The following is a 15,823-nucleotide window of genomic DNA, read 5'->3' as shown; positions in this document are numbered from 1 at the left end:
TAGATTAACTACTTTACACCACATTGATTTTCCAATCGTGTATCATAACAATTTTCTTGGCAGATTGATCACAAAGCCCAATTCACTTTTTCATTTCGTTTTAGTGGCAAAAATGAACCCTTTTTCAAGATCACGAATATGTGGCTAAAGAAATCATGATAGAATAAATTTGTCATTGATAAGACGTCATCATCATCTTTATTTCATTTCAATTTGTGAAGGCCATTCCATGGTGCGATCGACCTGTTCTATCACGGAATGAATCATCATCAGGGGGCGAGCCAAAGACACGAACGTGGGACGAGACATGAAAAGGACTAAGGTTTTTATTGGAATTGAGAAATCGACAAGTAACGAGTCATGTGTTGAACAATTATTTGACCACATATACCTCCACACACTATACCAGACCACCAACCTCAACAATCTTTCTATACCCACAAAGACAGAGACTCCAAAGATAGCCCTCAAAAATTGACTTATAATGTTATCTTTCACCGAATTGCCACATAAGATAGCCGACGCGAGAAAATTTGAGATCGATCACATGACAGTGCACCCGGTCGGATTTTCTTCACTAAAGTAATCACATCGGCTCACGTAATAACCCCTGCTCCCACCATGGCACTCGTAAGCCGGCCTTCCGCATCCGTCGTAGCACAGTGCCGGCCTCCCATGCCCGTGACAATAACATGGTCCCCCACCATACCCTTCATAGCATGGACACCAGCAGAACCCCACCATCGGATACATTGGCCCCGGCGGGTAGCCCGGCACTGGCTCTGGCCCCTTCGGGGGCGGCGGCTTTGGAGCCGGCTGTGGAGGCTTTGGTGGGGCCGGTGCAGGTGCAGGTGCAGGTGCCGGGGCTGGAGCCGGAGCCGGAGCCGGAGCCGGAGCCGGAGCCGGAGCCGGAGCCGGTGGCTTAGCGGGTTCTTTCGGAGGCTCTTTGGGCTTCTCTTGCTCCTTTGGCTTCTCGGGTTTCTTCTCGGACTCCTTGGGCTTCTCCGGCTCCTTCGGCTTGTCGGGCTTCTTCTCCGGCTCCTTGGGCTTCTCTGGCTTCTTGTCGGGCAGGATCTCCACGCTCTGCACCGTCTCGCCGCCCTTGCAGATGATCTTCTGCCGGATCTTCTCCGGGCTGCAGCACACGACGGTGATCAACACCGCGTTCTGCTTCTCATCGTATATCTGGTCTCGGATTTCTCTTGTTCACAAGTTAATTCATAACAAGCTCAGCCGAATCAAATCAACCGAGTTCAACAGCAATCACTCATAAAGAAATGACAACAATTTGAAGCTAAAAAGAGGGAAAAAAAAGAAAAGAAAACAGAGAGAGAGAGAGAGAGAGAGAGAGAGAGAGAGAGAGAGAGAGAGCTCACGAGGAAATTTACAGAGTATTTTCTTGATCTTCTTGTAGCAGCGACAGCACTGCAGATCCACCTTTATCAACATTCTGGTCACCTGCAACAAACAAGAACAACGCAAAACTCAATAAAGCCACGCGAATCAAACGAATGCTTTTCCCAAACTTCTGCAGACGAAAGCATCAGGGGCGAAACGAAAAAAAAAAACAGAGGAATGACAAAGATTGGACCCGGCTAAAGATTAATCAAAAACAGAGTGGCAATTGCTCTGAGGATGAAGGGAAGAGGGACGGAAGTGGTGGGCATCGAGAGAGATGAGATAGAAGGAAAGAGGAGGAAGAGGAGGAGAGGGCTCACCTTCTCTGCCATGGCTGCGGGAAGAGACAAGATCTGGAGAGCTCGAGAACGAGTGGAATGGGGAGTGGGAAGTGGTGGAAGGAAGGAGCGAGTGATGATGGTGGGGAGGTGCTAGCGATGGATGAATATGAATGATGGAGAATGATAACGGTCCGGGGAAGATAGCGGAAGGTCCCCCTTATAAAATTCAATTGCAATTTGAAGAAATACAATGATGTGAAATCGGAATCAATCAAGGCAAATTTATATTTCGGGTCTTTTGGGTTCGGACGAGACGAAACCCGAGTAGTTTTATCCGTGGAGCGAGTACCATTAGGCATGCGACCATACTGATAAAAGGATTGGAGGGTTGGGGACCTTAGTATCATAGGTTCGGGATTTGATTCCCGCTGTGCAAGTAGATAGAGCAAAAGTTAGTAAGAAAAGAGTAATAGATAGGACAAACAAAAAAAAATCTTATTGAACGATTTTATGCATATTCAATTTAAAAAAAAAATACGTTTATATGCAATTTGCAATGCTAAATACCAATCGGATGTGGACACGTGAGGATGACATTGAATTTCATGTGCTCGTGATGATTGCCTTCTCAAATGGATGGAGGGGCTCCGGTCCAATTCTGTGGATTATCTCATTCTGATGGAATCACTTGGAATTTTGGTGAAAACTCGTGAAGCTGTGGTGAATGTGTTTTGGAATTTTCGTATAAGTTTTTTCCTCATTGAGTTGTTTCCGATTCCATATTGCATAGATTCGAGGGTTCCATCAGTATATAAATCTCGTGGAGCTTTAAAACTAACACGGAGCGTTAGTTTTAGGCCGCCTAGGGCCGTCAAGGAAAGGCAGCCCTCGACGATCGCGAGGGACAACCTTGCCCTTCCCAAGCACAATAGGCGAGGGGAACCCTCACCTAGATCTAGTGAGGGCTCGCCTCGCGGCCGTCGAGAGGGGCCTCGCCTCGATGCCACCACCCCCTTGACGACCATGAGGATGGGCTCGCCACGCCCGGGTGAGGTCGCCTCTCTTGGGACCGTCGAGGCGAGGGCTCGCCTTGCCCACCGTGCCTATCACCTATCAAGGGCAACCAATGGCTATACCAATTAAGGTCAATAGGCCTCCGAGAGGACTTTCAAAGGAATGAAATCACATCAAAACACCCATTCGAGAGACCTATTGCATAATTAATCCTCTATTGAAATGCATTCGTTTTTCCTATGTTGTTGTTGTTCTTGAAATATTAAGTAGAATCAAACCAAGTGCCACCCCAAAAAGTTTCGGCAGCGATCTAATAGTTACTTAGGAAATTTTACCTTCTTATGCTCATTTCTACTTGAAGAATTGTCGGAAACTCGTGCCTATTGCATAAATAATCCTCTGTTAAAGTACATTTGCTACACCAGCAAACAACACCCTGCTAACGATGGGCTTCGGCCAAGTGGGGCCGTCTGTCTTGAGTTGTACCAAAGCTAGGGTGGAAATGGCAAGTCTAACATGTCTATTTCATCTCGCGTCGCTTAGATACGGGACGATGCATCATGAAAGATAATTCTCGAGCAACCTTAAAAACAAGCCGTATTAAATTAAGATTTTTCAAAATAAATGATTCGAAAATACTTTCAAAAGAATAATCGAGTACAATAATTCGTCAATGAAAATATTTTTTGTTATCGAAACAAAATTTATTGTCATACATTTTCTTAGACAATAAAAATAGTTTTCTTTCATTCATTCTTATAAGCGAAATAAGCTATTTTCTTAAAAAATTATCTATTAGATCATTCGATTTCCATGAAACAAACAAAACATAAAGTGATTCTTATAGAGCTTTGCCTTCTGAAATTTTTTTTTTTTTTTGGTCCAAAGCCTTCTGAATTTAAACTAGTGAATTTGTGGGTTTTTCCCAAAATATGGTATTGATATTAAAAAAAAAAAAAAAACAACCCTCAACACTAACAAGCTCCTGACCATATATCATAAACGAAAATACACGGACAAAAACAAACTCCAAAAGCAGACAAAAGAGGATCGGGTCGGGTCGACCCGACCCAACTTGGAGAACGCCGGCATGCATGGAATTCAGCACCTCGAATCCTTCACCCTCTTTTTGAATCGCACGTTCGGGATTGAATATTCATCATTTTTTGGCCTTTTCTGATTGCTGACTTCTTAATCTTCGCTCACGTCCGCATGTGCTGGCCTGGAATTATTTTCTCCACTTGATTGGTACACCTCACCTAACAAAAATTGAAATTAAAGTCTCACGATTTAATGCAGTAGATTGATTTAATTAACCCAATGCAATTCTAAATCTTTACGTGAAATTTTAATGTAGTCACTTCGGTTGATTATTGTCGAAACTCTCTGACATAGGTCCAACTATTGCCGGTTCATCTTACGTCGCATACCGACGTGGACAATTGACAGGTTACTACATCAAGAAATTACGCGAAGAATCAATTGAAAAAATTGCATAGAAATTTCGCACAAATTTTTTTAACTATATAGACAAAATTAAAAGGTTTAGGACCAAATTAGCATCCTTAAGATTTTGGACTGATTGAATAACTATCCCAATACTGATTCTAGCTCAACCCCGAGAATAGTGCAAGGCTAGTTCAAGGAGAACCACTTCGGTTTTCAAATTTGTAATCTAGAACTAGCCTAGAACCCGATTCGATTCTTGAATCTAAGACCAGAACCAATCGGTGTTGGTTCTCGATTTCAAAGTATGGGAAGTCGAAAGTCGCAATGTCGCTTCCCTCTTTAGGCCGAAGTCGATTTGTCCCAAAACCAATTGCCTTATGTACGTTAGGTATCATCCCTCGTTTTGCAAAGACTTATCTAGTTATCGGAACCCTAAATTTGAGTTCCAAGGTGTCATCTCTCGTTTGCAAAAGACTTGACTAGTTACCGAAACCCTAAATTTGAGTTTTGAGTTCTTCAACGTAGTTCGGTCGGGAGTAATTATGGGCCATGCACCCCCACATGGCGACCGTCCACGTGTCCCTAGACATGGTGCTGCGCATCTTGGATCAACACCCGTGCTTTGGTTGGCTCCTCCTAGACTCCTAGTCGTTGCCCTAACCTATTGCAGTTTTGAGTGTCGGTGAGCAAATAAATAATTCATCAAAATAATAAATTGTCAATTTTGGTTGTCAGTGACGTGAGGGGCGAGTGGGACAATTGAATTATGAGAGGCCCAATTTTGTCCTTACATGTACTTTTTTCTTTTTGGGGTGTCTAGTAAAAGTAGGAAGCTTTTACACGTTTAGATCGTAGATTAGCGGTTGAAAAAGTTTGTTACTATTTGCGTATAATAAATAAATAAAAAAAACCCTAGCCGCCAGTCTCCTTCCCCTCTCTCCCACTCATCTTAACACAACTCTTTTTCCTTTATCTCTATGGAGGGAAGGATTAGAACTAGACCCCCTTCCCTTCCCCCTTCGTTCTAATCTAACTCTGAAAGCTTCTTTCTCTCGTCTCAGAGAGTTTTTTTTAGTGTGTGTTTTCGGGATTTCATTTTTCTCGAATTTCGTTAGCCTACAAGTTCAATTTCAAAGGAGATTGGAGGAGTTTCGTAAAGGTTTCACTCTTACTATCATATCTGTATTCACTCAACATTTTTATTCTATATGGCGATGATGTTGAGGACGCCGAATCTAGACACGCACTGCAGAAAAGGTTAAGCTATAACGACAAATGAAGATCTCGAAGTGTGCTCATTACTAAAGATAGATTCGGTGAGCTTGTTTTGTTTTAAAGTTGTAGCAATTGAATTGCGATGTTTCACTTTGTTTTTTTTTTTTTTTTTTTGTGTGTGGATATGAGTGAAATGTTACTTTGATAAAAATAATGCAAAAACAGGACAGATGCTAAAATTAAGTTATTATTATGTGGGGAGTAGTCATAATCTCTTTTATTACATGCATTTGATCAGGCAAAAGCTCATAACTATGAATTTAGGCGACCTTGTGAAAGTAACTTTTATGACTCAGTGAATACACCCAACATTCCTCTCTCTCCCTCTCCCCTTCGGCCTCCCCAATCCTTAGGGTTTTCAGCCGCCAGCAAATCCCGATTCTCTATCTCTTTGTCTCTCATCTTTAAGATTTCTATTTGATTTCGAGCGAATTCAAGTGCTCAACACTTAAAAATCTTTCATGAGAGTTCAAGCCTTCTTTTTATTTGCTTGGGCTGCCTTTCGTTTTCTCTCCCACTCTATTTTGGGAGTTTGTGAGTTTGAATAATTTTTTGCAATTAATCTTGGGTGAATGTAGAGGCCAATTCGGCCATTCGTATAGTCGATGACCACCACCGATGAGGATGTTCATGACATGGCTCCATAAACTCTCCGATAGTAAGCCATTCTCCTCTCTTAATTTGGATTTAGGTCTAGATTCAAGAATTTTACTCTTCCGAGCTAAATCTAAATATATATCTGGGAGTTTTTTTACATGTATTTGATATGTGTTCTTTAAACATATTGATGTTGATGTTCTTGCTTGACGATGGTAATGATGACATTAAACCTAGATGTGCACCTCAAGCAATTGCGAATGGTGTGGGAGTTCTCGGTATGTGCCCATCTCTCGAATCGGTGATCAACCGCCAAACTTTTACGGCGACGGATCTATTCTTGAAAGATGAGAGCGTGCTTCTAGCTGCAAAATATCCTTTGTCATTTACTTTCCGGCATTCACTTTTTTCTACAATTATTGGGAGTTGTTATGCTTGAAAGCATTCTATGTAACTCTGGAGTATTATCTTAATTAATGAATGTAATGTTGCTTTCGATGAAAAAAAGAGAATACTCCCACACATTCGAAGTAGAAACTTCACCGAATATGAAATAACAACGTCAAACAGAATCACCTAAACCGAACCTATGCAAAAAAAAAAAAAAAAAATCGGGTCTTTTCGAGTTGGAGTATATGACGGTACTATGTTGTCCCAAGACACAATAATGGACTTATTTCAAAACCAAAACAGAGTAAGGCTCCATTTGTTTCGCGGAAAATGAAAGGTTTGGAAAATATTCTTCAAAAAAATGATAGCTTATATCGCTTATAAAAGTAAATAAAATAAGAATATTTTCATCCTTCACGGAAATACTTAGACTTAAAATGTTGTCGATAATGAAAATATTTCTTATATATTAATTATTTCAAGAGATATAAGCGATTATTTTTTATAAAATATTCTTCATACCATTCATTTTTTACGAAACAAACGGAGCTTAAATAATATTTATTAAACACATTCATGAAAGAAAACCCGAAAACCCCACTCAACCCAAATGTTTTTTTGTCTTCAATTATTGGTCTATGGGAGTTGGGTCCTAGGTCGGGTCTCAAAAAACATATACTCTTTACGTCTTGGTCAAATTTGATCGGGCATCGGTACGGACCCGAATCGAACCGACCTGGTGACACCCCCAAAGTACAAATTCCTTCAGCCATGTTTTCTGTTCTCACTCATTCATCCCTTGTGAACTGAAAACTAAAAACCAGTACTCAAGAACCTCATCTTATATAATTTGATTCGATCCATTCATTTCAGATTGGCCCCATTATCTTGTTGCCTTCACTTCTTCTTCTTCTTTTTTCGGACATTGTCAATCATATTCTTTAGCGAGATGTAATGGTATAATAGGCTAATCAAGACACATGATTAGACATTGAATTGAGCTTAAGAGGTGCAATCATGGTGGTTTCATCTTCGATTAAAGTCATAAAAAAACTGGCACCATCGACAACGACCTAACGATGTTGGATCACCATCATTTTGCTTTCGTCGAAAGTCCATGCCAGGACACAAGTGCCTTCCAAAGGAGGCCGGTTGCTTATGCAAATGTTGAGGTCATGGGGGAGTACGAATATGTCTGAAGAGTGGGCCTTCCCTGTGATTCTTGGCTTGGTTTTATTTGAGGAAGGAATAAAAGGGGGTTCCCACCCACCTATGCTCATTATCTCATCTTCATTCGCAAGCAAGTTCGCATGTTTGGCCAAATTTGGTGGGCTCAACTCAAGCCTAGGGTTAGGCCAAAAGTTTTGCTCTGCTAATATATAAATACCCACGTATGAATAGGGGAACTTATAAAAAAAAAAGTCACAAACATATTGTACGGATATCAATTCAGTCATAAACTTTTCAATTTGGTGAATTTAATCCCGAATATTTCCACGATTTGCTAATATAGTCATTTTGGCTAATTTTTGGCCGGCATATCGTTGATGTGGACCTCGGATGGCCGCTTTGTGTGGCACGACCGACAGTAACATGGACATTATTTGTAATTTTTCATAAATTTTTTGAATTTTGTAAAGTTATTTTGCTATGTTTTCTTCTCTTTTCGTTTCCTTTTTTTCACTGTGGGCCGGCGAGGATTGCCAGCCACTAGGTGAGGGCTGCAACCCTCGCCTATAGTCAGGGCGTGGCACGGGTGAGCGATAGTCGGCCGGCGATCGCTCTCTAGAGCGGGGAGGAGGATTCGATTTTCAGAGGATTCGATTTTCAGAGATTGACTCCATTATTCGTTGAATAATGCTAACATAACCGTAGTACTGAATCAGCAACAACATTGAAGACCAAAGTAGGTGAAAGGTAATGCAAAGTACAATAGAAGTTGAAAACCTAGGGTAAAGCATAATTCAACGGATCCTTATGCGTAGACATAATCAAGATCCGACAACGGCGACGTATATCTAATGGAAGATACTGTATAGCATGCCCCTCTCGATGTCGTGAAAACACCGGCTCGAGGGAATGAAAACCTCGGTTTCGCATAAATACCACGGAGCTCTCCTTACACAAGGGACCAGAAAGCTTCGCACTCGCAGCCGGCATTGGTGCACACCGGTGGCCTTCCACCGTCACGACTGTGCAGGGTCCATGACGAAGAGGCATTTCCATTGTCGTCGCATCAATCGTAGCACCTCGAGTAAAGAGGTCTCTGGCATCGGCACTCGTGGGCCGGCCACCCACAACCATCACGGCACATCGGTGGCCTCCCACATCCACCGTCGCACATTGGTGGCCTCCTGCAGTGGCAGCTGCACGGACAGAACCAACCGCAACCTCGATTGTGACATGGGGGACAAACGTACACCAGCCCCATCACATACACCGGCGGGTAACCTAGTACCGGTGGAGGAGGACACTGTTTTCTGGGAGGACATGTTTCTGTAGTTTGAGTGGATTTATCCTTTGTATCTGGTTTCTCAGTTTGAGTGGATTTATCCTTTGTAAGTGGCTTGCACGGTATAATGTCGATGCATAAAATGCAACATCCTCCCTTGCAACAAATCTTTTGCCGGACCTTCTCGGGACTGCAACACACCACTGTGATGGTCACCGTGTTTTGTTTCTCGTCGAAGATTCGATCTTTCACTTCTGCGTTCGCAAAGCTCTATCAGCTCAACGTATTACGAACATTTCTTGTTACTCATCATGAATAACTTTTGAGAAGGAGGAAAGGGAATAAAAAGAACAGACGCACACATCTGTGATTCATCGTGCGTTGAGAGTAATCGATAAGCGCGCAGATTAATCAATTGAGGCAAAGGCGAGGGACTCACGAGGGATCTCGCACAGGATTTTCTTGATCTTCTTGTAGCAGCGACGGCACTGAAGATCCACTTTGATCACCATCTTCGTCTCCTACAGCATTGAAAGCAGGCGCAACAAAATGAGCTAAAACATTGGGAAAGTATGGTCAAGAAGCCAGTTTTGAAAATCCAGATGAGAAGAACAGGAAGAGGATCGAAACAGGAGATCGAGAAGAGAAGGTCGATGAGATGGAGAGGCGAGCTGAAGTGAAGGCGGCTTTTGCACCTGCTCCGCCATGTTTCTTGAGCTCTGAGAAGATGAACTGCCGCTTCCTTGCACAGGTTCGCCTGCTCTAAATAGCGAAACGTGAAGGGTTCCTACGTTAGTTCTGCTGTCATTTTCGTGTTGATTACGAGAAAGAGCATGCGTTGAGCTCATGACGTCCATAGCATTACATCACTAGGTCCCTCGCATTATTGGGCTTTCACTTGGCAGCATGATGGGTTTATGAGTGCTATGGTGTGGTTCACACTCTCCATTCGATAGGAAAATACAGATCCCGCTCCTTGTGAGTGGGTTGGGGTTCGGAAGAGTTGCCCTCAGGGTCTGAAGGGAGCAATGCACACTTCGACGCTAGAGGTATTTTTTTTTTAATATTAAGCTTATATTTTATCTGTAATTTGAACTTTGTCTCATGAATATCTACTACTTTTATATAACATACTTCGTTTATAAATTGAAAGTTGTAATAGAGAGATGGAATATGCTAATTATAGTGAAATCATTTTCTAGATGTAGTCCCGATTTAAGGATGAACTATGATAAATATTACATCTCAATTTCTCTTTCTCGCATTCACGCTCTGTTTCATTGTGGTTGTGTGCCAAATTTTTACAATAAATAGATGATCATGCACGGGTTTTACCTTCCAATTACACTGGCTCATAGTCCGAACTACAACAGGAACATGAAATTACACTTCCTGTTTCCTTGAATCAACCAATATGGCAATTGGCTTTGAGATATCAACCAGCATTACTTCGGCAATTTTCTATATTTCTTTTCCAATCTCCTGAAATTGACTAACGTGGCAATTCGCCTTGAGATATCGACCAGGATTTGAATTCAATAAATTGGTGGACGTCACCGATCGATATATTTGGCAATTTGCAGCGACATGCAAAACTTCTTTAGATGGTAACTACAATTATGAACTTTCTTATTGATTGTTGACTATTACAACAGAGATAAGGATAAGGATAAGCCTAAGATCTAAAGTAGAAACGCCATTGGAAACGCGTCCCCAATTGTCTTTAACACTAGTTGGAGTCTTGGAGAGAGAGAGAGATGAACGATCGGAACAAGATTTAACGCGGTTCAGTTGACCAAGAAGAGAATCCTAAGAGAAATCCTCGATTCATCGTATCACCTTGGGAGTTTTTTTATTATCCTTAAATAGGATGGAATGCATTTACGGAGATAAACATGAATATATGTGGAAAAGGAAAACACAATTGTTATTTCCTTCTTTGCTGATTCGAGCCCGACCTCCTGCTACATTTGGACTCTGTTGACTAGTTTTCCTTATCTTTACAACACTTACAGCGAGGATGAGCTGTGCCGTGACTTTGTATACCTAATATCTAGAAAGTTATATGATGATTCGTCGTCGAATCATAAGAGTCAAGGCCAGCAGCGAAACGGGATTCGGGGGATAATGCTTCGCGAGCAAGGAAGAGGGGTCTCGTAACGACGTTAGTTTCGCATTCATGCTTAGTCGTAAATTAAGCTGACATAACTAAATTGATCTCTCTCTGCCTCCATGCAACCAACATATATTGGTAAGAGGTCATGTTGTGGTGTTGGGTCGAAATTTCCTTGCTCGCGAAGGCGACGAAACCTACTCCAATGAGATAAATTTGGCATTGAAAGGAGGTTGTACGCCACCTTTGCAGAGCAATACTCATTCGTAAGTGCAAAGTTTTATCTTCACTCGAATGCGCACTCTAAAAAGAGGCATGGCATCTAATTCCCCGTCCTAGTAGTCCACATCGACTGAAGATGTCTTGAACTAGAGTTCATAGCCTCCGGTGGAGCATGCACCTCATGGCGGCCCGTCGCTTCGAAAGAGGAGTACAGCACGAGGACAAGAACTCCGTGGCTCATGATTCTTGGGCACAAGCGACCGCAACCGGAGTTCTTCAGCTTGTCTAGAGGAACAAACCAAACTGTTACGGGATAATGGCATAATTAGTCCGTCAAATTTGGCCAAATATGCAATGTGATCCCCGAACATTTAATTTTGTTTAACGTGGTCCTTAATCTTTAGCATAATGTTCAATATGCTCCATGAAATTTTAATTTGTTCAATATGCTTCCTGAACTTTTGCTACGTATTCAAGTAGTCCTTGAAATTTTAATATGAAAATATTAAATATTATTTTTCATTAATTCAAGATCAAAGACAACATTGAATATTTTCATACGATCCATGGTCTACATTAATCATGTACTAAAAGTACAAAGGCTGAACAAATTAAAAGTTGAAAAAATAAATAAATTAAAAGCTCAAGGACCACATTGTACATTGAACTAAAGTTCAGCGACCATATTAAGCAAATTAAAAATTTAAAGATCATATTGCACGTTGAAACAAATTTTAGGGCATTTTCCTTGCTTTTGTCGTATTAAGTGTTGATGCTGCTCTTGTATGAAGAGCTAGACATACTTTCACTGACACTAGTTTAGGGAACCTCATCAAAATATAGTCGTTAAGTGATACCCGCGCACTGTGAATTCTTGTTAATGGCATTACCACAACCTCCCAAGATGGCACAAAAGCAAGTTGACCCCTCTTGGTATCGTGGGATTTCCAATGAACTCTTCTGGGCCCAGACCAAGAATTGATCAACAGTTGTAATTAGTAGCAGGATTATGCGATATGGTCTTTGATTTGTAGCGGGTTCTTGAGGGCTTGTACATAGGAAAGAATGAGAACAGTACCAAAAAAGTTTTTAATATATTGCATTGGTACTCATTTAGTTCTAAACCTTTCAAGTGGATCAATTTAGTCATAAACCTTTTTTACATTAGTATCAATTCAGTTCATTCGGCTAATTTATTCCAATAATTATTGATGTAAACGTCGACCGTCCTACGTAACATGGCTGGTGCTCACCCATACCAACCATGGCAGGCCATGAAAGAAAAGAAAGAAAACAACGAAAAAATATGAATATTAAAATTTGTTAAAAATATTCATGTCAACATGACGGATGGCATCCGTGCAGCAATTTACGGTATTAATTGGCCAAATGGACTCAATTGATACCAATGTGAAAAGATTTAGAACTACGTTAAAACCAATCAGTAGGTTTAGGTCTTTTCAGGTACTTTTCCCGAAAAGAAGAGAAATTGCTTCTCATGAATGCACAACATTGGGGCCCCATTCTCTCTAAGCACTCATAAATGTAAACAATGTAACCTCGGACTGTTCACATTTAGACTCCTTTTGTTTAACGGAAAGTAAGTGATTTGAAAATATTTACCTAAAAATGATCGCTTATGACGCTTACGAAAATGAATAAACGAAAAATATTATCGCCGCCCACAAAAATAATTGGACATAAATATTTATCGATAATTAGAACATTTCAAAGTTAACTAATTATCACAAGCCATACACTCGATCAATTTTAAGAAAATATTTGTCAAATCAGTCATTTTATCGCGAAACAAACGGAGTATTATTTATCTTCCAATCTTTTTTGAATGGGCTAACATGACATTTTACCTTGAGATATCAACCAGAATTTCCGTGAAAGAAGTTGGTGATCAATACATTAAGGACATCTTTAAGATGGCAACTACAATTCCGCCCGAGCCTCAAAATAATGGATTTATCAAAATAAAAATTTTGTATACGGTTAAAATTTAATGAGACATCAAATTAGATACGGTATGGGATAGAAGATTTCAACCCGATATTAAATATCTTCCGACCATTTTATATTACTCAATTATGACCGCTATGTGTTTTAAATCTTGCCGGTCCATTTTTTTTAAATCAAAAAATCTTGTCAGCTAACAGAGAAAGGATAAGCACAAAAGGCTAAAATCAAAAGTAGACAATCATTGGACCGTCCTCACGAAATGTGTCTTTTAGCAGTATAGTTGTGGGCAGAGAGAGAGAGAGAGAGAGAGAGAGAGAGTCACAAGTAACAACTAGGCCTTGGCAAAACCGACCATGATGTGAAATCAAGGAGGACAATTCTTCACGTGCAAAGTTATCGATTTCGCATCTGTCGGCGGCCCTGGGTAATTCTCCAAATTTCATCGCGATGGGAGAATGTGTTTCGTGTTCTTGCTAGCTTTCAATTGAACAGGCATAACCAATTTGATCAATCTGTTTCTATCCGTAACGCGATGAACATACATATCTCTGTGAGATCCTATTGTCTAGTTGTGCCGAAAGCTCCCGATTGCCCTAATCGACATCATTCGGTTGAAAAGAGAATATCAAAGACATCATCATTCTTCTCTAGATCAACCTGCCCAACCATCTGAACTAGAAGCTTCTCTTTTTGATTGGCACATCATAATTCGATCTTCTTTGAACAACCTTGTAGGCCTCCCCCAACTTAATGGATCATCGGTTACGATACTAATTTGTTGGGGAGCGTGCATCTGAAACACATTCTCCCAAGGAAATCACTAATAGGGAGCTGAAGTACGTACCTGTCAATATATCCAATTAGACCCACGTTCGTTCAAAAACTTAAGCCAATGAATTATGAGCTAACTAAAATAGATTAACTACTCTACACCACATTGATTCTCCAATCGTACATCATAACAATTTTCCTGGCAGATTGATCATAATGCCCAATTCACTTTTTCATTTCGTTTTAGTGGCCGAAATAAACCCTTTTTCAAGATCATGAATATGTGGCTAAAGAAATGATGATAGAATAAATTTGTCATTGATAAGACGTCGTCGTCATCTTTATTTCATTTCAATTTGTGAAGGCCATTCCATGGTGCGATCGACCTGTTCTATCACGGAATGAATCATCATCAGGGGGCGAGCCAAAGACACGAACGTGGGACGAGACATGAAAAGGACTAAGGTTTTTATTGGAATTGAGAAATCGACAAGTAACGAGTCATGTGTTGAACAATTATTTGACCACATATACCTCCACACACTATACCAGACCACCAACCTTATCAATCTTTCTATACCCACAAAGACAAAGACCCCAAGATAGCCCTCAAACATTGAGTTATAATGCTATCTTTCACCGAATTGCTACATAAGATAATCGACGCGAGAAAATTTGAGATCGATCACATGACGGTGCACCCAGTCGGATTTTCTTCACTAAAGTAATCACATCGGCTCACGTAGTAACCCCTGCTCCCACCTTGGCACTCGTAAGCCGGGCTTCCGCATCCGTCGTAGCACAGCGCTGGCCTCCCATGCCCGTGATATAACATGGTCCCCCACAATACCCTTCATAGCATGGACACCAGCAGACCCCCACCATCGGATACATTGGCACCGGCGGGTAGCCCGGCACTGCCTTTGGCCCCTTCGGGGGCGGCGGCTGCGGAGATGGCTGTGGAGGCTTCGGTGGGGCTGGTTCGGGGGCTTTCGGTTTCAGGGGCAGTACAGGTGCAGGTGCAGGTGCCGGAGCTGGAGCCGGAGTCAGAGCTGGAGCCGGTGGCTTGGCGGATTTTTTCGGAGGCTCTTTGGGCTTCTCTGGCTCCTTCTTCTCGGGCTTTTTTGGCTTCTCGGGTTTCTTCTCGGTTTTCTTCTCGGGCTTCTCCGGCTCCTTGGGCTTCTCCGGCTTCTTCTCCAGCTCCTTGGGCTTGTCGGGCAGGATCTCCACGCTCTGCACCGTCTCGCCGCCCTCGCAGATGATCTTCTGCCGGATCTTCTCCGGGCTGCAGCACACGACGGTGATCAACACCGCGTTCTGCTTCTCATCGTATATCTGGTCTCGGATTTCTCTTGTTCACAAGTTAATTCATAGCAACCTCAGCCGAATCAAATCAACCGAGTTCAACAGCAATCACTCATAAAGAAATGACAACAATTTGAAGCTAAAAAGAGGGCAAAAAAAGAAAAGAAAACAGAGAGAGAGAGAGAGAGAGAGAGAGAGAGAGAGAGAGAGGTCACGAGGAAATTTACAGAGTACTTTCTTGATCTTCTTGTGACAGCGACAGCACTGCAGATCCACCTTTATCAACATTCTGGTCACCTGCAATAAACAAGAACAACGCAAAACTCAATAAAGCCACGCGAATCAAACGAATGCTTTTCCCAAACTTCTGCAGACGAAAGCATCAGGGGCGAAACGAAAAAAAAAAAAAAACAGAGGAATGACAAAGATTGGACCCGGCTAAAGATTAACCAAAAACAGAGTGGCAATTGCTCTGAGGATGAAGGGAAGAGGGACGGAAGTGGTGGGCATCGAGAGAGATGAGATAGAAGGAAAGAGGAGGAAGAGGAGGAGAGGGCTCACCTTCGCTGCCATGGCTGCGGGAAGAGA

At 41.7% G+C, this 15,823-nt stretch overlaps 3 protein-coding genes across 3 annotated transcripts; all 3 read right to left on the bottom strand.

The window, feature by feature from the left end:
• Nucleotides 1–241: 241 nt before the first annotated feature.
• Nucleotides 242–1,908, bottom strand: LOC115733994 (protein PYRICULARIA ORYZAE RESISTANCE 21-like). Its single transcript, XM_048276230.1, has 4 exons — nucleotides 1,719–1,908; nucleotides 1,377–1,458; nucleotides 904–1,199; nucleotides 242–816 (listed from the first exon to the last, which is right to left on the bottom strand). The coding sequence occupies exons 1-4, from the start codon at nucleotides 1,728–1,730 to the stop codon at nucleotides 544–546; spliced, it is 663 nt and encodes a 220-aa protein (XP_048132187.1). The 5' UTR covers nucleotides 1,731–1,908; the 3' UTR covers nucleotides 242–543.
• A 6,376-nt stretch (nucleotides 1,909–8,284) lies between these two features.
• LOC125314324 (protein PYRICULARIA ORYZAE RESISTANCE 21-like) lies at nucleotides 8,285–9,709 on the bottom strand. Its single transcript, XM_048276332.1, has 3 exons — nucleotides 9,552–9,709; nucleotides 9,296–9,377; nucleotides 8,285–9,110 (listed from the first exon to the last, which is right to left on the bottom strand). The coding sequence occupies exons 1-3, from the start codon at nucleotides 9,702–9,704 to the stop codon at nucleotides 8,641–8,643; spliced, it is 705 nt and encodes a 234-aa protein (XP_048132289.1). The 5' UTR covers nucleotides 9,705–9,709; the 3' UTR covers nucleotides 8,285–8,640.
• A 4,672-nt stretch (nucleotides 9,710–14,381) lies between these two features.
• LOC125314326 (protein PYRICULARIA ORYZAE RESISTANCE 21-like) lies at nucleotides 14,382–15,823 on the bottom strand. Its single transcript, XM_048276333.1, is given in 5 exon segments — nucleotides 14,382–14,755; nucleotides 14,758–14,907; nucleotides 15,016–15,279; nucleotides 15,451–15,532; nucleotides 15,797–15,823. Coding segments are annotated over 5 exon segments (648 nt in total). The 5' UTR covers nucleotides 15,809–15,823; the 3' UTR covers nucleotides 14,382–14,615.

Source organism: Rhodamnia argentea, chromosome 3, assembly GCF_020921035.1.
Source record: "Rhodamnia argentea isolate NSW1041297 chromosome 3, ASM2092103v1, whole genome shotgun sequence".
NCBI classification, from domain to species: Eukaryota; Viridiplantae; Streptophyta; class Magnoliopsida; order Myrtales; family Myrtaceae; genus Rhodamnia; species Rhodamnia argentea.
This window is presented reverse-complemented; position numbering and strand designations above follow the sequence as displayed.

Coding starts and splice junctions, on each gene's coding strand:
- LOC125314324 (XM_048276332.1), bottom strand. CDS start 9,704: ATGAGCTCAACGCATGCTCTTTCTCGTAATCAACACGAAAATGACAGC. Junction 9,378..9,551: donor CAAGAAACATGGCGGAGCAG/GTGCAAAAGCCG, acceptor TCAATGCTGTAG/GAGACGAAGATGGTGATCAA. Junction 9,111..9,295: donor AATCCTGTGCGAGATCCCTC/GTGAGTCCCTCG, acceptor TTGCGAACGCAG/AAGTGAAAGATCGAATCTTC.
- LOC115733994 (XM_048276230.1), bottom strand. Junction 1,200..1,376: donor AATACTCTGTAAATTTCCTC/GTGAGCTCTCTC, acceptor TGTGAACAAGAG/AAATCCGAGACCAGATATAC. Junction 817..903: donor AGCCACCGGCTCCGGCTCCG/GCTCCGGCTCCG, acceptor AAGCCTCCACAG/CCGGCTCCAAAGCCGCCGCC.